We start from the raw sequence: 23,822 nt of genomic DNA, 5'->3' as shown, positions 1-23,822 counted from the left end.
GTTGGATCCTCGGGAGACACTTTTCCTTTCACAAAAGAAAGTGTCTCTTCTAGCAGAAGGAATGTGTGGGATCCAACACAACACTTTCATTATTACTACCTACCCTATATTTGCAATAGAAATCCCAAATTCAGCCTGAATCCTGAATTGAAAATGTGGAAAAATCCATTGTTTTATCACCCATTGTGACTATAATAAGGTTGTGTCATTAAAGGATAGTAAATGCATTTAATTCTAAGTGATTTTGAGTATGTATCATAGAGTAGTTGAGTATATTGTGTTTAATTGGGATTTCTTGTGGCTGAATATTTGTGATGGATTTGGGACTTTAACATCCCACCAACTTTTTTGGATCAGCTACCATGATGCAAATTTTAAAGACATTAAAGAGATAAGGAAATTACCATTCTTTGTGGATGTGGTGACATTTATAGTTTCTGTAAGTCCTGCTAGTAGTAGCCCAGTCCACCCTATTAGAAAGCTGTCATATTTGATCAAATAAAAGCAATAAAGGTTTAGGGCCAGCAGTAAAGGTTTCGGGCCAGCAAGAACGGGGAGTCGAAGGGAAGAAGGTCGAGTGGGTAGGGCTGTTGAGGCTGAGGTGGAGTTCTCCAAGAAATGCTGAGGATCCCCGGAGGGAACCGAGCAGCGTTGGAGAAACGCCAAGCAGTCGAGCAGCCTCTGAAAAATTCCAAGGATCTCCGGAGGGAGCCGAGCAGCGTCGGAGAAGCGCCGAGCAGCCTCCGAGAAATGCCGAGGATCTCTGGAGGGAGCCGAGCAGCGTCAGATGGCATCCAAAGAGATTCGAGGAATGCCGGAAGCCCCCGGGCATGGATTAGGCGGATGGCTCGGGGAGAGTGTGTTGAGCTGACCCAGCAAAGCAAGACCACGAAGGATACAATTTGGGAATTGTAAAATAGGGATAGGTTCTAGCCATAATTTCAGAATTGTACAACCCCCCCAGAATGGAACAATTATTGACAGTTTAGTTGTAGCCCTAATTAAATTAGAGAATCTTTAAGAGTTCTCCCAAAATAAATGAGAAAAAAAATCTCTGCTGCAAACTGGAATTGTTAAGCAAGATAGTAAATGCTGGAACAAGAAGTTGAAATGTGAAACTGGGTAGATGGGAGTTGGAATATATTATAAACTGAATTGAACTGGAATATTGAAATTGATTTAAGCCCTGGCTTTCATTAGATGTTATTAGTTTAGGTGGAAACTGCTTGGCTGACCCATGGAAATTTGTTGGATTAAAACTGGTGCTACTCTCTGTGTTATTAGAACTGGTGCTGCTTCCTGCTGCTAAAGGATACTGTGTATTGTGATGTGATGATGATGGATGTGGGGAGGGCAACCAGGATAGGGCCAGAGATCCCAATCCTCTGGGGACGAGGGAGGTATGGCAGTGGGACTCGGTTAAAAGGGAGAAGGTTACGGAGATATGGAAAGGCTTGGTGCCCTTCTAGCCTACGTTCCATCCCGAGACATGCTGGTGTTGGAGCTAGGAAAAACTCCCCTTCGACACTGATGTTGTGCAATGCCAGGTCCATAAATAATAAGACCAGAAGACTGTGTGATATTTTTGCAGCAGCTAATATAGACCTGGTATCCATGACCAAGACTTGGGTGAGGGAGGGCGAAACAGTCGCCTTGGGAGAGCTGTCCCACTCCGGGATACTCGATCCTTCATCAGTCGCAAACAGGGTGTCGGGGGGAGGGGTGGCAATTCTCATCCAATAGCGTTTCTCTGTTAGGCCGCTTTCCATCCTGAAGATCTCTGGCATTGATTGTGTGGGACTGGTGTGGAGTGCCAAGGAAAGTTTGGCTGTCTGTCTGGTGTACTGGCCACCAAGCGCACAAGCAGATGCTTTTCCGCACCTGTTGGAGGTGGTCGCGGGGTGGGCCTTGGTGTACCCCAGGCTGATAGTGCTGAGGGGCTTCAATATCCATGCTAATGATGCTGCCTCTGTACAGTCTGTGGACCTCGTGTCAGCCATGGCAACACTGGGACTTTTCCAGTTTGTACTGGCACCCACACATGATGTGGGCCACACGCTAGATTTGATTTTCGGGATGGGACTGGATGTGGTACTGGACAGAATAGAGCTAGTGCCATGGTCAGACCACGCAGTCCTGGAGGCTCGGCTGGGTGTGCCCCCCCTGCAAGGGTGGTGAGCAAATTTATGCTCACCGCGGAGACTCATGGATCCAATTGGTTTCCAGAATGACCTGTGGGAACCGATGCTCCATGGCAGTTCATTAGATGAGCTGGTGGAGGACTGGTAGGTCTGGCTCTCCAAGGCCATCGATGAAATCGCCCCCCACCATCCTCTTCGTTCCTGAAATCGCCAAGCTCCTTGGTATATGGAGGAACTACAGCAACAAAAATGGGAACTAAGACAACTTGAGCGCGTGTGGCGGCGATCTCGTGACGAGGAAGCAAGAACATCTTATAGGTTGCTTATGAGATCCTATGAGATGGCGGTGAAAGCTGTGAAGAAGGAATACTACGCAGCTTCCATTGCATCAGCTAGCTCATGCCTGGCTAAGTTGTTTAATGTGGTGCACTTACTGGTCTCCCAATCAGGTGGAGACCACCAAAACTTGAATTTGGAGATAAGCCGTGAGGCCTTTGCGAGCTTTTTTGCTGATAAGATCTTGTCTCTCCGCCACGACTTACTGGCCACAGTTGATACAGTACATGAACTAGAGGCCCCTTGGCCATCTCCAGGGCGGATATTTGTTCGTTTCAGCCCCCTTTTCGGGGAGGAGGTAGACAGGATTCTGCAGGTGGTGCGGCCTACCACATGCCCCCTGGATCCGTGTCCGTCGTGGCTGGTAAAAGCCAGTGTCGACGGACTACGGGATTCCTTGGAGGCGATTGTAAACTTGTCCTTAAGCTCTGGAGTTTTTCCTAGGGCATTAAAGGAGGCTGTGGTATGGCCTCTTTTGAAGAAACCATCATTAGATCCCACCGACCCGCTCAGTTACCACCTGGTCTCGAACCTCCCGTTTCTGGTTAAGGTGGTTGAGCGGGCAGCAGAGAAACAACTGCAGAGTTTCCTGAAGGAGACCTAGGCCCTAGATCCCTTCCAGTCTGGTTTCCACCCAGGACATGGGGTGGAGACACTGCTGGTCGCCCTCACAGACAATCTTTGCAGGCATCTGGATCGGGGCAGATCGGCGCTGCTGATTCTATTGGATCTTTCAGCAGTGTTCAATACAGTCGACTATAATCTTTTGATCCACCACCTCGCCGATGTGGGGATTCAGGGGACAGCGCTGCAGTGGCTAGTCTCCTTTCTCCGTGATCGGGGACAGAGGGTGGCGCTAGGGGAGAGGCTATCGTCCCGTAGGCCACTAGTATGTGATGTGCCACAGGGAGTGATACTCTCCCCATTATTATTTAATATCTATATGCGCCCCCTCGCCCAGTTGCTGCGGACTTTCGGGCGTGGGTGTCACCAATATGCGGATGACACCCAGCTTTATCTGTTGTTGGACGGCTGGCCTGAATTGGCCCCGGATGTCCTGGAGCGTGCTTTTGAAGCCATGGCTGGATGGTTGAGACAAAGTCAGCTGAAACTGAACCCTACGAAGACGGAGATCATGTACTTGAGTTATGGAAGTATTGATCCGGGACCCTGGCTTCCTACACTCGATGGGGCAGTGCTTACATGGGCTCCGAGAGTTAGGAGCCTGGGGGTGATTCTTGATTCCTCCCTGACAATGGAGGATCAGATTACTGTGGTTGCCAGGTCTTCTTTTTACTATCTTTGACAAGCCAGGCAACTTGCCCCCTATCTATCGTCCCGCGACTTGACTACAGTGGTCCAAGCAATGGTCACCTCTAGGTTGGACTACTGCAACGCACTCTACGCTGGGCTTCCCCTGAACCTGATCCGGCAGTTACAGCTGGTACAGAATGCAGCGGCGCGGGTCATCGCCGGAACACTGATATGGGGGCATTGCACCAGCGGCATTGGTTACCGGTGGAGTACCAAATCAGGTTCAAGGTTTTGGTACTAACCTATAAAGCCCTATGTAGACTAGGACCAGTGTATCTGTGGGACTGCCTCTCCCCATATGAGCCCCAGAGGACTCTTCGCTCGAGCGATAAACATCTATTAAAGATCCCTGGCCCTAGGGAGCCCCCGCCTGGCGTCAACCAGGGCTAGGGCTTTTTCGGTCCTGACCCCAGCCTGGTGAAACGCTCTGTCTTATGAGACCAGGGCCCGGCAAGATTTGTTAGCCTTTCACCGGGCCTGCAAGACAGAGCTGTTCCGCCAGGCATATGGATGATGCTAGGCCGTGCCCCCCCCTAGTCGGGGGGGGGGTAAACTATACACCCTCCCGTCCAATGTCACCTTCCATCTTCCACATATTTTTCTGGTAAACATGCTTTAGAGACGGTGAAAAGGTGAGCATCTAAATTATGTGCTGCTGTTTCTTGTTTTTTATATTTATATAGATGTAGTTTTTAAATTGTGATATGTAGTATTTTATGTTTTTAATGGTAATAATGGTTGAATTGTGAAATATGTTTTAAGTCTTGTTGTGATCCGCCCTGAGCCCGCTGGTGTGGGGAGGGCAGAATATAAATTGAATAAATTAAATTAAATTAGTACACAAACCACATTACCTTTCAGGAATTTGAACTTCTTAAGAAAGTCTGCGCCTACAAAGGAGTCACAAAGGTATAGGAGAAGTCCACTAAAAAACACACCTTCACAGTTGACATTAACAGAATGTGGTCGTGAACTGATATAGCAGAGAGCTACCTAAATAAACAATAAGGAGGAAAAACTTATTTACATTGTAGTTTCTTGTCTTTAAAAGTTTAATGTTTTACCACATGAAACTTTAAGACACACAGTTGAGAAACACTGTTCATTCTAGAGAGAATGTCTGTTGTTCATAAAAAACACTTTCCAAACAAATAAATATGTCCTGTACACTAACAGTGCAATTCTATTTGTGTGGGTGGGTGCCGAAAGTGCTTAGGAAGCCAAATAAGAGGTACGATTGCCTACCCAGCCCCTCCACCATCATAAACTCCACTTACGTTGGCAGATCTTTCTGGTGCCACTGTGCCTAGGTTCCCTGCCAGTGTTTGGCCACAGCAGTTGGGCACAGGCAGATCTAGGTTTTAACTCCTTGCACCAGTGGACAAGGGGGTGTGGCAGGAAGCAGGGCAAGAGTAGTCAGCTCCCTAAGCCATTTCAGGCTCAGGAGCATCCCTTGCAGCAGCAGAAAGTTATGCCATGAAAAATGGTGGCGTAACATCCATGTTGCAGGAAATGCCACCTTCCCCTCCCGCCTACCCCTGCCCAAATGGCTCAGAGGAGCATAGGATGTTGACTACAGCCGCAACCAATCTGTTCACACCCTGGCAACAGCTGAGCCTCCTTGCTGGTGCCCAATAACTGCAACCTCCACCCTACAAAAGTCCTAGCTATGGTGCCCATTAACCCAAGTAAGTAGGGCACAATATGGACTCTGCCCAAGAACCCTCTGCCTTGGGGACTTAAAGCACAAGGCGGGAGGGAGAGCACATGGCGGCAGGGAAAAAGAGCACAGTGGGCACTTTGCAAAAATGGGCAAGCACTTTGCACTCACACAAGGGAGGAGAGCTAAGTCCAGCAGGTCTAACGACTCTCGATAAAGTTCCTTTGCAGGTAAACCATCTCTGGAGTCCCAGCTTGGGGACCCCGTATGCAAAGAAAGTAAGATGGAACAGAGAAGACACCTGCCCCCCCTCCTCTTGCATATGTGCCGGCACCTGCCCCAAATACTGGCCTGTGTGATTGAGGCTGCCAGCAAGGGTGGCAGCCTGCCCATGAGACACCATGACCCATGGCTGATGAAGGTACACCTATCCAGGGAGCCATTTCCGATAGAGCTGCCTTGGAGGGGTAGTGAGGATGCACGCGGACCATTTCAGGGCTGCAGGTAGACTCTCTCAGATGCACACACACCCTTCTGGGCAGAGGACTGAGTGTGGGCAGGGGCTGGAGTGACTGCGCACCAGCTCTCTGAACTCCCCTGGCCAAGCAACCCTCGCACCCACTTCTACATAGGATCAGAGCACCATACAGCAGGACTAAAGCAAGGTGATGCACCCAAGGAGCACTTCCTAGCTGGATGGGCAAGAGCTGTTTGGATGTTCTCTGCCCCACTGCTGCCCCCCTGGGGCCACAGACCCTCCTAAGGTGCAGCAGACCTGGCCCCACAATTGCTGCTCATATCTCTATTTTCCCTCAGGCAGGTGGAAATACAACCAGGAGACATGTGGCCACCACAGTCCCTGGCTATCCCCTCATACTGCCTTTCCAGCCCAGTTCCAGGAGCGTATCCCTTGTGTCAACTGGCTGACCTGTGAGTATACCTCACTTAGAGGCTGCAAAAGGGCTGGCTCGACCTGCTTCCAAAAGACTCCCCTGAGCAGCATACATATGCACAGTCATAACCCAGGACAGAGTTGGCAACCTGTGCCCAGACATCCTCTTCGCTTGTAGCAGTTCAATAAAGTCTATGTTGTACAACTTTCTCCCTGCATGTGTGCTTTCCTGTGGATGATTGCTGTTCCCCACCACCACCACCCATCTTTCACTTCTCTGGGTTGGTGAGGATGGGGTGGCCCTAAAGATGCTCCAGGCACCTCTGCACCTTTGTTTGGTTCTGATTCCAAAAAGGAGCAGGGGTCCAGTGGCACCTGGGAGCCCCTTCCCCTCAGATACACTGCAGGGAGCAGAGTGGGACTAAGAGTGTTATCTGTGTATAACTAGCAGGAGGAGGGACTCACTCATACAACAGCACTGTTGTCTGATAAGCCAGATGAAAGATTAGCGCACGGGGGCGGCTGCCAGGATGGAGGTGGAATGTGGAGCTACAGCGAGGCTGAACCGATATAACCGAGGCTGAACCAAGCCATGCTGATCATAGGGATACTCTGTCTGGCCTCATGTAGCTGCAGGGGGCATCACAGTTCCATGGGGGGGAGAGTTGAGGTTCTGAAACAAATAACAGAATGCCCACTGGAAATGATGCGAGAGGCTTGAAGGCTCATTGGATGTGATGCGAGGCATGAATGCCCATTGATTTGCATTGCCGCTCCATTCAAATACATTACCTCACTGAAAAGATGCAAGGAAAATGCAGAATGGAGCTCTGGAACTTTGCTCTAGGGCGGGAATGACAGCCCCCAGAGTAGTTTTTGTCTGGTCCCTGGGGACCATCATTGCAGCTCTATTGCAAGATTCTGTAGGCCCATCCTACATTTTCCTTGCATCTTTTCGGTGTGGTGATGTTTTCCAATGGAGGCAATGCAAGACAATGGGCATTTGTGCCTCCCACCACTTCCAATGGGCCTTCAAGCCTCTCCCTTAGTTTCCAAAGGGCATTCTTTTAATTCATTTCAGTACCTCTCCCTGTCCCACTTATCTCTGAGGAGCTGCCTCTCCAAGCTCTGCAACTTGGGGGGCTGATCCTGAGTGCCAGGGGCTAAAGATTTGACCCTCACCGAGTCCTGCTGCCTCTCTGTGGTGCAGATTTCTCAGAGCACGATGGCAGGGAGGGATCAATTGAAAGTTGGTGGTACTTAGGCTGCTAGTCTGGTCCTTGCCAGATATGGGGGGGCAGGTGGGCACCCCGTCCACACCTTTGGAGTAATTCCCCTCCTAACAGGGCAGGGCTCCTCTAGGTGGCTGCATCTGTTGGGGCACAGAGATTATGACCACAAGGAGCTTTGTGCCCTAGGTGAAGGGCAGGGGAGTAGCATTGTCAGCTGACAGTAGAGATGACTGTGGCCAACAGATTGGTTATGCCTTTCCCTGCCATTCACTGGGCTGTCAATTGCAGCTGCCCTGCAATTGGTGGATGCTGCTAGGCTTGCCAGGGCAACTAGAAACTATGCTGTCCTGGCCAGGCAGAGCCAGGCTTGCAACACCAGTGTAGCTCACTTGCAAAAGCCCTTAGGGAGAGAACAAACAGAGCCAAAGATCCACAGGCAAGTCAATGGTGGTAGCGAGAGGAGGCTTAGGATTGCACTGAGGTATTCAAGCTGTGGAAGCAGCAATTAATAATAGTGAATTAATTAATTGTAGGAACCTAAATAAGGCAATGATATGAATGTGAGTAAAATAAAACAGAGAGGGAAAACAGGGTTGCACTTACCTGTAACTGTTGTTCATCGAGTGTTGTTCTGTGCAAGAACACATGGGAACTGCACATGTGCAGGCCAGCTGCACATGTATCAAAGCTCCAAAAGGTATGAGATGCTCGCCTGGCCTTTTCACGTGCTTTTTGAGTGGGCGCGGCTATAAAAGGCGGGGCGAGCAGATCCCTCCCTCAGTTCAATAAGCCACCGGTGAAGAAGGAGAAATTAGCATATTTAAACAGCACACGGTGAGGAAAGGAGGAAGGGATGTGTGCCTGCACAGAAGAACACTCGATGAACAGTTACATCGTCGTGTCTTCTGTGCAGTCCCACATGGGAGAGTAGCGAGCTAACTTACCCAGGAGGTGGCCATGTTGCTCATCATCATTGAAAAAGTCTCTTCAGAACAGCCTTGCCAACTGCAGTGTCCCCTCTTGAGTCTATGTTAATTACGTAGAGTTTAGTAAAGGTGGACAGAGTCGACCAGGTGGTTGCTTTGCATAAGTCCACAAGTGGAGGGCCCAGACTAAATGCTGAGGAAGTCAACTGGGTCCTTGTCAAATGTGCTCTGATGTTCAAAAGGTAAGGCTGTTTGGATTGTCCATAACACTCTTTAATCAGCCACATCAACAAGTTGGAGATGATTTGAGTGGTTACTTTCTGTACTTTTTTAGCTCCTTTGAAGGAAACAAATAGATTAGAGTCCTTTCTGAAGACAAGAGTCCTGTCCAGGTAAAAATACAGAGCATGCTTGATGTCCAATGTGTGTAGGAGCCTGTCAGCCTCTGTAGAAGGAGAGGGACAAAAGACTGGTAATGTCCTGGTTGAGGTGAAAAGCAGAGATTAATTTAGGAAGGAACTGGAGGCTGGGACAGAGAACCACTTTGTCTGCAAACATTCTGAGGAAAGGTGGCTCATACCTCAGGGTTTGCTGTTCACTCATCCCTCTGGCTGATGTAATGGCCACTAAGAAGGCTGTCTTAGCCATCAGACATTTGAGAGAACAGGTAGCTAATGGCTTGAAAGGCTTATGCATGAGAGTTGTTAAAAGCAAAGATAGGCTCCACTGAGGAGTGGGTTTGAACACAGGAGGGTAAACATTAGCCAAGCCTTTAAGGAAAGACTTGCATTCTGGTTGGGGGAAGAGGGACCTACTGTTCACTGCCTCGTAATAGGCCGAGATGGCCACCAGATGGACCTTCACAGAGGAGTTAGAGAGTTCCTGGTTCTTTAACAGGACCAGATAGTCTAAGACAGATGGCAAGGGAGTCGAAGAAGGGGCTAAGCCCTGTTCAACTGCCCAGAGGGAGAAATGCTTCCACTTCCCAGAGTATGACTTCCTGGTTGAAGGCTTTCTAGCCTGTAAAACTATGTTTCTGATTGGGAAAGAGAACTCTAATCTGGAGGGGACACTAACCAAGCTGTCAGCTTCTGAGGGTCTATATCGCGGTAAAGAACCATGTTGTCCTGAAGAAGTGTTTGTGGTAGCGGAAACCGATATGTCCTTCCCTGTGACATTCTGGATAGGGTGGAGAACCAAGCCTGTCTTGGCCAATAAGGAGTGATTACAATTGCTGATGTCTTCTCCCTCATCATTTTGCTGAGTGTTAAAGTCATGAGAGGGAGAGGAGAGAAGGCATACAGCAGACTGCCTGACCAGGAGATTTGGAGAGCATCTCCTAGGGAGGACTTCCCCTTATCTGCTCAAAAGCACCATAGGGGACACCTCTTGTTGAGTGCAGTAGCAAAGAGGTCTACAGTTGGAAATCCCCAGTCTCAGTCAGTCCAAGGTTTGAAGGAAGTCCATATGGATGGACCATTCGTAACTGAGATCCTTGGGCTGACTCAAGGTATCTGCCAGAGTGTTGTCATCCTCAGTGATGTGGATGGCTGTGAGGGAAACCTGATGTTTGATTGCCCATTCCCAAATCAGGGCAGATTCCCAGGAGAGGGACAGAGAGACCATGCCCCCTTGCTTGTTCTGATAATGCATGGCAGCTGTGTTGTCTGTGCATATCTGAACATTCTTGCCCCTGACAAGGTGGAGGAAGGCTTTAGGGCAAATCGGATAGCCCTTAATTCCAGGAGGTTAATGTGAAACTTTGACTCATGTTGAGACCAAAGGCTGTTCACCTGATTGTCTCCAGAGTAAGCCCCCCCCCACCAAACAGAGAAGCATCTGTGTAGATGGAGAGGTGAATGGGGCTGGAACCAAATGGGATCCCTACCATTAGGTTCCATTTGTCATTCCACCATGACAGGGTCTTGTGAATAATCCTCGGAACTGAGAACCACTTGTACAAGTTCTGGTAGTGCAGATGAAATACCGTGACAAACGAATTTTATAACGGCCAGAGCTGGAATCTGGCAAATGGGACTATCAGTGTCAGAGAGGCCATAAAACCTAACAATTTTTGGATTTCCCTTGTGCTTTGATGTCTGAAAGAGCACACCTTGTTCAGAGTGACTCGGAACCAAACTATTCATTCCTTGGTGGGAAAAACCTGAGCAAGTGTGGAGTTCAACACTGCTCCTACAAATGTTACCCTCTGTTGTGGAACCAAGAAAGACTTCTCCAAATTGACCCTGAGACCCAGTTGGAGGGTTGACAACAGGGCTTTTTTTCTGGGAAAAGAGGTGATGGAATTCTCTATTATCACGTGTGTTCGCACGCACGTGTGCATGCTCCCAGAAATGTGTGATGACGTCACTCCCAGAAGTGCTGTCACTCCCAGAAGTGACACCACTTCCCGGAACCCAGCACAATGCATTAAGACGAGATAAATGTTAGTAAGCTTGGGAAATTACACTACTATGAGAAAGGGTTTTTTTCCTTTCTGTATCCTCTACAAAAAGTGAAATTTTCCATTCCCTTTCCCAAACATTTCATTTCTTTGGAATCATATTTTAAAATATGCAGGAAGGAGGGGGGCTCTAAAAATCCAAAAGCCATCTCATAAAACTAAATTCTAACAGATTCCCTCTGCCAGCGTAGAAAAAAAATTCTAAAACTCTCAAAATTCCACAGAGTCTGAAATTCCTAATCTAATTAATACTGAATTTTCAAATTTTCAGGGAGGGTTTTGCTTTACTTGAGCAATTCAGAATTAGATACTCAACTTTAGCTGCATTAGAGTTATACTTAGTTTAAAGTGGCCTTTTTTTGTTGCCTGCCAACTCTACCTTACCAATGGCTAAGTTGTTGTGACATTGTGAAATGCTCGTAAATATTCCAATGTCCCACACAAACAATATTCATAAAACTTCCTTAACACCCATATGTCCACTGCAATTTCAATGATGTTAATCTGCTGAGGATGGGGAGAATCATTTGAGTTACAGCTATTAAGACATAAAAACACCTATATGCTGATGAATATACTGATGAAAGCCTTCTGTGACTTGGACACAGCTATCCATTCCTAGCATAAAACTGGAATAACCATAACTGATATTTTAACTAATACAAATAACCATAACTGATATATTTAACTAACACAGAACCAATTTGCTTTCAAAAGCTGTGGGAACCATAACAATGTCAACTTCAGTCAACAAAAGAATGAAAGCAACACACACACACACACAGTACCACCCACCCACCCATTCCCCCAATGAAAATAAAACAGTGAACTCAAAGCAGCACACACACACACAGAAACTCCTGAATGAAATGGAAAGCAGAATGAACTCAAAGCAGCTAAAGCCTCCTCTGCAAAGCCGACGCCAGCAGTTCTGCTTTCACTCGCTGTCTCTCTCTCATGAATGAAAGCAGCTAAAACCTCCTCTGCAAAGTGGACCCCAGCAGCTATGCTTGCACTCTCTCTCTCTCTCTCTCTCTCTCTCACGCACGAATGAAAAAAGCAGAATGAACTAAAAGCAGCTTACCCTCCTCTGCAGAGCCCTGCTGGGCCCCAGCTCACTCTCTCACTCTCTTTCTCTCTCACAGAGGAATGGGGAAAAAAGCAGAATGAACTCAAAGCAGCCAAGCATCTTCTGCAGAGCCTGCAGGGCAGAAGGAGGAAGTAATCATTTGGGCAGATTCTAGAGCTTCCGGAACAGCATTCCAGAGCGTTCCCCCTCAAAAAAAGCCCTGGTTGACAGTACTAACGAGGTTTGATAAGAGACAGACTCTTTGGACTTGTCCACAATAAGCCAGTCATTCAGATAGGGAAATACGGTGCAACCCTTCTCCCTGAGGCGGCCAACCACTACTGCCATAACTTTGGTGAACACCTGAGAGGCAGAGGAGAGGCCAAAAGGAAGGACCTTATATTGGTATCTTTCAGCGCCACATTGGAACTGAAGGTATTTCCTGTAAGAAACATGTATTGGGATGTCGAAATACACATCCTTTAGATCTACAGTAATGAACCAACAGTGTTTTTCCAAAAGAGGTAAAACATCTTTTAATGTTAACATCCTGAACTTTTTTTGAACAACAAACTTGTTTACAAAGTGAAGATCTAGATGGGGTGGGAGCCCCTTGACTTTTTGTCCACCATAAAATAGTGGGAATAAATCCCATTGGAACCAGAGAATAGAACCAGTTCTATGGCCTGTTTCAGTAGTACGCTCTGCACTTCCTTCATCAAAAGTGATTGAGGCAGGGAGGAGTTCGACTGAGAAGGAACATTTGGAGGAATGGATTTGAATTCTAGAGAGTAACCTTCCCGAACTACTGACAGTACCCAGAGCTCTTGGGTAATTTTCTCCCATTCAGGTAAGGGCAGGGATTGACAGACATGGAGGGGGAAAGATGGCTTGGCATCAAAAACTTTGTTTGGTGGAGCCCAACTGGTTGGTTGGGTTAAGATGGAAACATTGTATCTGGGGTTGTAATGTGGATAGGGTCAAGGAGGGAACTGGTGCTTGTAAGGTACGACCGGGGTAATGACTAGGGACCTATCAGTCACCTTATCATCTTTTATTTTCTTAAGTGCATTGTCAGTGGTAGATGAGAAAAGATCATTTCCCTTGAAGGGTAGATCTTCAACCCTTAACCTATGGTGTGGAGCTAAAGCATGCCTCCAAATCACAACGGCAAAGGCCATAGCTCGTGCAGATCAATCCTCAATATGTCTCGCAGTGAGAATTTGTTGTTTTGAGAGCCGAAGGGCTTCACCAGGGAGTATTTTTGCAAGACGTTGCTTCTCGTCAGGGATGAGACTTAAGCAAGGCCTGATCTTGTCCCACAGGAACAGTTGATACCTGGTCATAATAGCTTCATAATTGCCAATATGGAAATTCAGGTCTGAAGAGGCATAAACCTTTCTCCTTAGAATATCAAGATTTATGCCCTCTTTATCTGTGGGGGCAGAATGACCCGCACCTCATGGAAGGCCCTTGCTTTTTAGGATCTCTGTAACAATGGAGTTAGCAGGAGGGTGATTGAACAGAAAACCAGCCCCATCTTGCTTGGTTCTATATAGGTTATCAAACTTCTTTGAGGTCGTTGGCATGGATGCCAGAGTTGACCAAATGTCTTTCATGACATCTATCATTTCCTGCATAATTGGGAAATCCACCAGGTCCGTTGCCTCGGAGTGGAGAACTTTGAAGACTGGATCCAACGAAGTCAGAGCTGAACCTGCCATTCCGTCTAGTTGTTTAGAGTAAAGGTGAAGGTCCTCAGTGGGAGAGACAGCAGAGTCCTCTGTGATACACTCAGGAGGTGATGGCTCAGATGCCAAGTCGGAACTGCAGTCAGAACTGTCATTGGGATGTGTTCATGGATCAAGTGTTGATTCTGCAGACTCAGTGTCTACAGGAACCGTTGGAGGAACCAAAGGAGGGCCTTGTCTTAGCAACCAAGGAGCGAGGTTCCAGAAGGTAGTAATCGTCGTGTAGGAAGTAGTGAGGCGGCAGGTAAAGATCTGGAGATCCTTACATGCTGTAGGTGTAATAATGATATGGAGACTCATAAGGGTACGGAACCTAGGGACATCTGTGACTTTTCATGACCTCTAGACAACTGTCAGTGTTAGTTGGAGCCAAAGAAGCCACTTCCTTCTGTGCAGGTCACACTGGAGAAAGTGCTAGCGGAGATAACAGCACTCCCAGATCTGAGAGGTCTGCAATTTTGCCATCTAACATGGCAGGAAGCAAAGCTGAATGTTTCCTTGGAGTCGGTGAAGGAGTTCTTGGAACTGTGGGCAAGCTGGAGGCCACAGAGATGGAAGGAACCAAAGCTTAAGACTACTTCTTCTTGTGTGGTTTCAGAGTTGGGCGCTTTTCAGTTTGTCTTGATTTCAGCTTGCATTTTTCAACGGCAGCTCGGATGAATACCGAGATGGGCCAGAATCTTTATGACCCAACTAGTTCATACTGTCAGCGCTTGGAGCCAAAATAGAAGGAACCTACTGGTTCTTATTGTCGGTACTTTTAGCCAACAATAAGAAGGCCTGTTCTGAGCACTGCGATCCTTTATTAGTTAGCGTATTTCGAGATCTCGGAGTCAGATACGCCATGGATGACTGACTAACATAGTGCCGCTAGGCAATGCCCATTCATGCCTTGCTTTTGGTGTGAATTGCTTGCACATGCCACAGTGCAAGGTATTGTGTCTCTCTCCTAGGCACATTAGGTATTTATCGTGCCCATTGGATTGGGCCATCTTGGAACTACACTTGAGACATTTCTTGAAGAGAGCCTTCAAAGTCATCTTTTCATTTTTTAACTTCTTGCTCGGATTCGAGAAGGAGCTCGAAGTACATCCTTCAGCGGCAGCTAAAGAAGAACTGAGGGAGGAATCCACTTGCCTCCCCTTTTATAGCTGCACCCACTCAAAAAGCGTGCGAAAAGACCAGGCAAACATTGCATGCCTTTTGGAGCTTTGATATGTCCGCAGCTGGCCATGTGGAACTGCGCAGAAAACTCAACAATGAAAAATTAATTACAACAATATATACATTCAACAAAAGGAGTGCTTAAATTCAGGGAAATAAGAAGGAAGAAATTGTATAAACAGTAAGGAAAGCATCAACAAAACATGTTTATATAAAAATGATGGAAGAAAAAACCAAAATTCAAGTCAAGTAAAAAAAAATGTATTCAAGTAAAGTCATCAGCAATTAATAAGTTGCAAGAGAATTGCATAAAGATTATGGAGAAACATATCTGACTGGAAAATATGAGAATGAAGAACATTAGAAACAATATTGTCACAGATATTGTCTCAGATAACTTACACAGTTACACCCCAAAAGCAGAAAAAAATTAAATAAATAATGTTACAAAAGATGGGATAAAGAATTTATAGGTGACTAATCAAAGTGTTTGTGGGTCTGAAAAATAATTCTTCATCACAAATGGAAACAAAGGATCGGTATACAGTTAGATGTCTTGCCATGCTCACTCGGGGGGGGGGGGGAAGCATTTTTTTACAAGTCCTGTTTATTTGTAAGAATTTCAGATATGTACCTCTGTACCAATGTTCAGATAGCAGTCAATGACAAGGACAGGATTCTTGAAGTTATGGATCGCCTTTGGGAAAAGCTTATAAGTGGCATGTTGAAGGAACTTCTCTAAGAGGAACTGAGCAGGAGCTGCCAAGAGTGTGTGCTCACTGTCTGGAGCACAGACATATTGAAGAGGCATTATTGGAGTCAAGCTCTCTGACACCTGCAAAGAAGACAATAGAAAAAAACACAGTATCACAAGTAATATCACAAAAAACCAATAAAACTTTTAGACATAATGACAACAGTAAGAAAAAAACATACAGTTTCAGAAAAAAGAATTTAAATCTTCTGAAGTCTTCCTTTGTTTTAAAAAAAAAAACAGGTGAACCTCTCCCCACATTGCACTGCCAAGGGACATCTCAAATGCTCAGTTGATAACAAGTAAGGACAGTTCATCAATATCAAACAGTCTTACAAAAATATCTCATAGATTCATACAGTTCATACAAATGACATAATCAATAATTCCAATACTCCCCCTTAGTACATTCAGACAGAACTAGCATAATGACTCTGGGACCAAAAGGTAAGTGCCGAAAAAGTATGGTCAGTCCTTGGAAATAATCTTTTTTAATTTCTCTTTTTGTAGTTCTCTTTAGTAATCCACAGTTGACTTGACGGACAGATGGAGGTCTGAAAAAGATGCCCAAACTGGGGCTGGCTATCTAGAACGCAGATTTCGTCCCGTGGACTTCCTCAGGGGCATGTCTATGACCATACCTTTTCAGCACTTACCTTTTGGCCCCAGAGTCATTACCCTAGTTCTGTCTGAATGTATTAAGGGGGAGTATTGGAATTATGTCATTTGTATGAACTGTATGAATCTATGAGATATTTTTGTAAGACTGTTTGATATTGATGAACTGTCCTTACTTGTTATTAATTGAGCACTTGTCACTTTAAATAATTGAAGTAAAACAATTGATATAACTTTGGCCCAGGTGGGGTTTTCCACTTGTTGATATAGCCAGTGTACCGGGTTTTGCCTTATGTGTTAGCCAAGGAACATCTCAAAAGCAGGCACAACTTTGTGTTTGGTTTGTTGGACTAGATGTTCTGTAAGGCCCTTTTTATATCTAGGAAAAGCAGTACACAAGGGATCTGTAGCCAGTAGCAAAAGTCTCAGCTAAATAAAACAAGCTAGTTTTGGTCTACATGAACTAGCACTAAGTCTAAACAATGACTGCAGCAGCAGAACCACGAAGTCAAGGTGGTGGATGGGCCTGGTAATCTTGTGAGCCCAGGCAAGCAAGAGGAGGCCAGAGCCATCCTGGGAACACTCAAGAAAAGTTCTTAGCATTTTCAGCCACACTGCTGCAGAAGACTACATGCAGATTAGGAGACCTAACAAAAATATAGTGATGTGTTGAAGAAAAGTGCAGAACTACAGCTTTGAATAACATCCCAGGGGAATGGGTGGGGATGACGGAATAATTTGGAATGGGAAGGGAGAACAGGCCTCCCAAATCATCCCACTCTCCAGTAAAAATTAATCTCTTCTTCCTTTCTAATGTCTGTCAAACTTTGGTAGATCATAAACCTGTGGACGTTTCCATCTAGTCTTTTAATCATTAAGTGCCTAGCAGCTTAAGCTCTTTGTAAATAATAAATACATACCTAAATAATAGAGCAAGGTCCCACTAGTAAATAAAACCTAGAGCTCTACAAAGCCTAATGTGATTTAAAAAAAAAGAAAAAAAACTTTAAACAAACTCAGTTTGTGAACATAACTCTCAAACTAATTTGCATACTGGCAAATGAAATCAAAAGGGAAAGGAATTATATCTGTCCAGGGCACATAATAAATTATTTTCCCCAAGGACATCAACCTCATCAAAAGAGGGCTCTCTCATTAATTTTTAGCACCACCAACAAGTACGTGAGAAAAGAGCTTGTGAATCCGAGTTTGGGGAGTGGTAACCATACATTCCACATTAAGAAAAATTGCCAGGTGAATGCAAAATTACTCAAATCATTCCACATTCTAGAATCTGTGAATGTGTTTATATACATGTCTACATGTACACACATGCAAATCTTTATATTCCAAAACCGAAAGAAAACCCAAAATCGAAAGAAAACAGAACAGACATGGGTTTTCTTTACTGACAGTTGCCGCCTAGGCCAAGAGGAGGGAGCTGGGAGACCCGCAACAAACGGAGACCACACAAGAGCTTGGATAAAAAATGGCCACAACTTTATTAACAGCAGAAAACAAGGAGTATTGGCGCCGCATGTGGGTCAGATCCCCAAGAGCATCGGCTGACCCGCCTGCCAGCCGATGAGCCTCGACCCCCCCCAGACCCCGGCTGGGGGAGGGAGAACCAAGGAGTGGCATTGGGGGGAGATCACCTGGGTGTACACCCCTGGGTGATTCCCCTGCCACCTGGGAGTGAGGATGCCGTGGCAGCCCCCGAGCTGGGCGTGCATCCCCATGCCTCACTCCCAAGACTCCTTATGGGAATCTCCTTAACGGGGAGCCTGGGGCCCGGAGGCCCCCAGCTCCCCCCAAAAGGGATCTGACCCAATGACCACCGCCCAAAGTTGTGACAGAAAGAACAATCCAGACAGAGGGAGAGGTGGGTGGGTGACCGCAGACCGAGCTCGAGTGAGGAGGGCGGGGACAGCAGCCGGGTAAATACCCGGCTGCCGGACCTGAGGGAAAACTGCAGCCCAGAGTTCCGCTGACAAGCCCCGCCCCTCCCGAGCACGCCTGGGACGCCGTGATTGGCCGGCCCCAGGGATTTGAACTGATTGGGCGCTGGCCGGCCCCCACGCGTCCCAGGCGAGCCGGGACCCAGCCGTTGCAGCCCTCCGTCCTCCTCCAGGCCCGCCAGCGGCAACCAGGCGCCAGGTGAGTCTGAACGCCTTCGCTTGCCGCCTAGGACGAGAGGAGGGAGCTGGGAGACCCGCAACAAACGGAGACCACACAAGAGCTTGGATAAAAAATGGCCACAACTTTATTAACAGCATAAAACAAGGAGTATTGGCGCCGCATGTGGGTCAGATCCCCAAGAGCATCGGCTGACCCGCCTGCCAGCCGATGAGCCTCGACCCCCCCCCAGACCCCGGCTGGGGGAGGGAGAACCAAGGAGTGGCATTGGGGGGAGATCACCTGGGTGTACACCCCTGGGTGATTCCCCTGCCACCTGGGAGTGAGGATGCCGTGGCAGCCCCCGAGCTGGGCGTGCATCCCCATGCCTCACTCCCAAGACTCCTTATGGGAATCTCCTTAACGGGGAGCCTGGGGCCCAGAGGCCCCCAGCTCCCCCCAAAAGGGATCTGACCCAATGACCACCGCCACCAGAGCCACCCATGGCTCCCGCCAACACTCCTACTGCTGGCACCAGCCCAACAAGCCATCCCGCAGGTCCTGGAGCCAAATGTCCTGCCCCCAGCTTGACAGGTGAACCCCATCAGGGGAGAAAAGGGGGGCGATGCGGTACGAGATGTCCCAGTGTGCAACGAAACGACCACCGGCCTCCTCGACGTGTCGACACAGGGCCCGAGCAACCCTCTGCCTGATGCCATCGACTTTCTTGGGGCACCGCGCCCCCCGCCAGACCTGCCTCTGGAGTAAGTCCGACCAGATCAAGGCCGTCTGGGGGAAGAGTCCTTGCAGTCTGTCCAGGTCAGCGCACATGGCCCGCTGCAGATCGGGTCCCTTCCGCTTGCCCAGGTCGTTCTCCCCAAGTTGGATGACCAATGCATCTGGCGGGCCCAGCCGCTGGGCCTGACGAAGTAGCATCGGGAGAAGGGAGTCCCAGAGCATTCCCTGCATGCCCATCCAGCGAATCCGCAGGCAGTCTTCCAAGCCCAGGTGGCGGCCCCAGCCGGATGACGCCGCATATTTCCCAGCCCAATGGACGATGCTGTGCCCGCAAATCCAAACCGACTTCTTTGGTCCTGCGAAGAGAACAATCAAACAACCGCTACGTCAGTGCCCATTTACCCAGTGCGGGCGGATGTACGACCGAAAGGCCCGGGATCGCCAGCGCCCAATGGCCATAATGGCCTTGTCCGGCAGTCCGAGGCCGGCTGCCTCAGTGGCAGCCCCAATGCGGAAGGAATCCGTGCCGAACTGGGAGGGGGGGAGCCTGGCGCTATCCAGGCAGGCCCGCAGGAGGGAAGAAAACTGATAGCGGGTGAGGGGGGAGAGGTCCCTGTGGATAAGGAAGGGGCCCTGCTGCTGAGGACGAATGCGCAAATAGGCCCCCACTGCCCGAACCAGGCACGCTGCCCCTCGCCGGGTGGCCCGCAGGCAAATGGCAGCCCCCTGTCTGCGCTGGTCCGTCTTGGAGCGCCGAATGGTGATGACCACCTGTCGGGGGGACCAGCACACGTCCGCGAAGGACAGGGCCCTGCCGCCTGTGTTGGCCCGGGAACCCGCCACCAACTCGCTGACCCGGAGGGCCCCAAAAAAGGCCAAGGAGAAGGCCGTACGAAACAGCTGCGCCTCGAAGGAGGACCAGCAAAGGTTGGGAAGCACCCGTACTATGCGGCGCAGGATGGGGAGGGAAATGGGGCCCCGCGTGTCGGGGGGGGCAACCTAGCCCAGCCCTCAACGGCCCTACGGGGGATAAATCCGCAGCATGGGTCAGGGAAGCCTAGTGCTTTGCAAAAGAAGGAGACCGCTGCCAAGTCATGCCTCATGGTGCGGGGGGCCCGCCCCAGGGCCCGCAGGTGGGCCAGGTAGCGGAGCACCTCCTCCTGAGAGGGGGGCCGTAAAGCCCCACCCCTCGCCCCCCAAGTGAACGCCACGAAGCGCTCGAGCGCTGCCAAGTATGACTTGAGCGTGGACGGGGCCACCGAACTAAGTACTCCCTGCATCACGATGTCTCTCCAGCCAGCCACAGCTCCTCCGGAAATGGGTCGGGGGTGCGTTGAGCCTCTGGAGCCAGTGCAAAGAACCTCTCCATCTGGAATCGAGACAGTGCGTCTGCCAGGCCATTGTCCACGCCTGCTACATGACGGGCCAAAAAGGTAACGTTAGCTTCCAGACAGACTAAGACAAAACGGCGCACCAGCCGCATGACCCGCTCAGAGCGAGAGGACTGCTTGTTGATGACCCAGACAGTGGCCTGGTTGTCGCACCAAAACACCACCCGTCTGTCCCGCAGCGCCTCCCCCCAAATAGAAACCGCCACCAAGATGGGAAAAAACTCGAGGAAGGTGAGGTCCCGAAGGACCCCCGACTCTTCCCAAGAGGGCGGCCACCGCTGGGTGCACCAACGCCCCATGAAGTAGACCCCGAATCCCAGGCTGCCCGCAGCATCAGAATGGACCTGGAGAGCGGAGCCCAGATCCAGGGGATCCTGCCAAAGGGAAACCCCATTGAAGGTAGACAGGAACCGCAGCCAGACCTCGAGATCCGCCTTAATCCCCTTGGTGAGGCGAATGTGGTGATGGGGGACGCCCACCCCCCGGCAGGCCCCCGAGAGACTGGCGCAGAAGGCCCGCCCCGGAGCGACGACCCTGCAGGCAAAATTGAGGTGACCAATGATGGACTGCAGCTCCCTGAGGGTGCATTTCTCCCGGGCCAGTGTTCCCCTGATTAGCTCCTGAAGGCGCCTGAGCTTGTCCAAAGGAAGCCGGGAGAGCCCCGCCGCTGAATCCAGCTCGATGCCCAGATAAGTAAGGCGAGATGCCGGGCCCTCGGTTTTTTCCTGGGCCAGGGGGACCCCCAATTCCGCCGCCAGCGCCTGAAAGATCTGTAGGCGATCGGCGCATGCCGAGCTGTTAGGTGGCGCCATGATCATAAAGTCATCGAGATAATGAGTGATAAAGGGGGCCCCCATGCATTCCTTGGCAGCCCACTCCAGGAACGTGCTAAAAGCCTCGAAGGCTGAGCAGGCTACAGAACATCCCATCGGCATGGCCTTGTCCACGTACCACATGCCCTGGTGGGGCCATGTGCCCTAGAAGCTCGCTTTCCCTGCCCAAAACGGGGGAAGGGAGAGAAGAGAAGGGGAAGGAGCGATGCCCCCTGTATCGGGAATGCAAGGGGGGTTGGAGACAGCAGAAGCCCCCCCTGCGCAGGAATGAGGGGGAGAGGAGACAGCGAAGCCTCCGCTGCTGAGCCGCGCCTCCGCCAGGCGGCGCGGCAGCGGAGGCGCGGCTCAGCAGCGGAGGCTTCGCTGTCTCCTCTCCCCCAGGCTTCCCTGGTGGGGCCATGTGCCCTAGAAGCTCGCTTTCCCTGCCCAAAACGGGGGAAGGGAGAGAAGAGAAGGGGAAGGAGCGATGCCCCCTGTATCGGGAATGCAAGGGGGGTTGGAGACAGCAGAAGCCCCCCCTGCGCAGGAATGAGGGGGAGAGGAGACAGCGAAGCCTCCGCTGCTGAGCCGCGCCTCCGCTGCCGCGCCGCCTGGCCGAGGCACGGGGGGCTGAGGTTCAGCTAAACCTCCCCGCACGTGCTCGTCGCCGCTTGGCTGCCTCCCGGTGCCCGGAGCTCGACTCCTGCTGCGGCGAAGCACGGGGGCCGAGGCTCAGCTAGACCTCGCCCTGTGTGCTCTTCCTGCAGCTCTTCTCTGCTCTTCCTGCAGCTCTTCTCCGCCGCCGCTCTCTTCTCTTCATCTTCTCCGCCGGCGCTCGGTCGTCGTCGTTCGCCGCCGCCGCCGCCTCCTTCTCCTGCTGCTGCTGCTGCTCCGACCGCAGACCGAGCTCGAGTGAGGAGGGCGGGGACAGCAGCCGGGTAAATACCCGGCTGCCGGACCTGAGGGAAAACTGCAGCCCAGAGGTCCGCTGACAAGCCCCGCCCCTCCCGAGCACGCCTGGGACGCCGTGATTGGCCGGCCCCAGGGATTTGAACTGATTGGGCGCCAGCCGGCCCCCACGCGTCCCAGGCGAGCCGGGACCCAGCCGTTGAAGCCCTCCATCCTCCTCCAGGCCTGCCGGCGGCAACCGGGCGCCAGGTGAGTCTGGACGCCTTCGCTTATGTCTTTACTGACAGTTATGTACAATCAAATATTTCTTTGAATACACAGTAAAACTTAAAATATTAAATAGCAAATGTAAATTATTTGAATTTATGGAACATAACACATTTATCATTTTTCATTCCCTAGTGAGCATTTCTTTAGGAGTTCCTTCTTGCCAAATTAGTATGCCCTAGAGAAATTTACACACCCAAATCCTCCTTTCCCTTCATCAGCAATCTCCCCCATATGGATGGCGCAATAGCCAACCTTTGTTATCAAGGCTACAATGTAGCCCTCATTTTCTTTTGGCTCAAAGCTAATACTCACCATTATTTTAGGCTTAATAGCAAAGTCCTTTTGCCCTCCAACCTGGATGTGTTTCTTCATGAGACTGAAGTTGTTAAAGCAACAAATGAGCAGGCCGCTGCTGTTTGTTCTCAGATTAAAGTCTACATCTTCACAGAAATACCTAAACAATTGAACATTTATTTAACTGATCAAGCATTTGCTGAAGGCAAACATCTGTAACCTGCATTATGTCCTGATTTCTCATGATAAGTTTTACAAGTAATATTAAGCCCAAAAATCATATAATTCTAGGTTGTGAAGGGCTCTATAAGTAAAAGTAAACATCTTTGAATACGTGTGTCATTCTTTTCTTTACAAATTCTATACACACAAACAGTTCACACATATATATTTGCTCATCTAACTAGTGACTTGAAAGTACTTTCAAGCACTGTGGTACTAAGGTTGGTTAGAAACTGGCAAGGTTGTCTATAGGAGGATTCTCACTCCAGTTCACACCTCAACTGCCAGATCTGAGTGTTCTAAATGGCAGGTGGGTGTATTTTTTTAATTTGAAAACATATACCCTGCTCTTCCTCAGCTCATGGTGGCTTATAGTCATAAAAGATAGTAAAATCAAATCAAATCAATTAATCTCTACGTGTCCATACCTTATCCAGAAGGTCTTTCACAAAGAAAGGCCACAACTGAGAAGACATAAGCTCTAATTATTGCCTATTGGACTAGCCAATGGGGTATCGTAAGTTGAGTCTACTGAGAGGTTCTAAGCTGGAGAAAAAGGCTCCTTTAGGGAGAGATGCACTTGTAGGTAAATTTGTCTCAGGTTGTGAAGGGCTTTATAGGTAAAAATGAACATCTTTGAATACATAATCTTGCTCTTCAGACCAACCATTTCCACCTCCCTTCAAATTCCAAACTGATCAAATGACTGCCTAATGCAACAGTAAATCAAATGTACAAATTTACCTCAAT

General features: G+C 49.1%; 1 protein-coding gene across 3 annotated transcripts in view; it reads right to left on the bottom strand.

Annotated features, from left to right (window-relative positions):
- GREB1L (GREB1 like retinoic acid receptor coactivator) overlaps window positions 1-23,822 on the bottom strand; it is a 247,207-nt gene that overhangs the window by 5,596 nt on the left and 217,789 nt on the right. For all 3 annotated transcript variants that reach the window (XM_054984549.1, XM_054984550.1, XM_054984551.1), the window contains 3 exons: window positions 22,869-23,010; window positions 15,584-15,784; window positions 4,646-4,784 (listed from right to left, as the gene is read on the bottom strand). In XM_054984549.1, coding sequence (XP_054840524.1) covers window positions 4,646-4,784; window positions 15,584-15,784; window positions 22,869-23,010 — 482 coding nt within the window. The remainder of the gene's footprint in view (window positions 1-4,645; window positions 4,785-15,583; window positions 15,785-22,868; window positions 23,011-23,822) is intronic.

Source organism: Eublepharis macularius, chromosome 7 (assembly GCF_028583425.1).
Source record: "Eublepharis macularius isolate TG4126 chromosome 7, MPM_Emac_v1.0, whole genome shotgun sequence".
Taxonomy (NCBI): Eukaryota; Metazoa; Chordata; class Lepidosauria; order Squamata; family Eublepharidae; genus Eublepharis; species Eublepharis macularius.
This window is presented reverse-complemented; position numbering and strand designations above follow the sequence as displayed.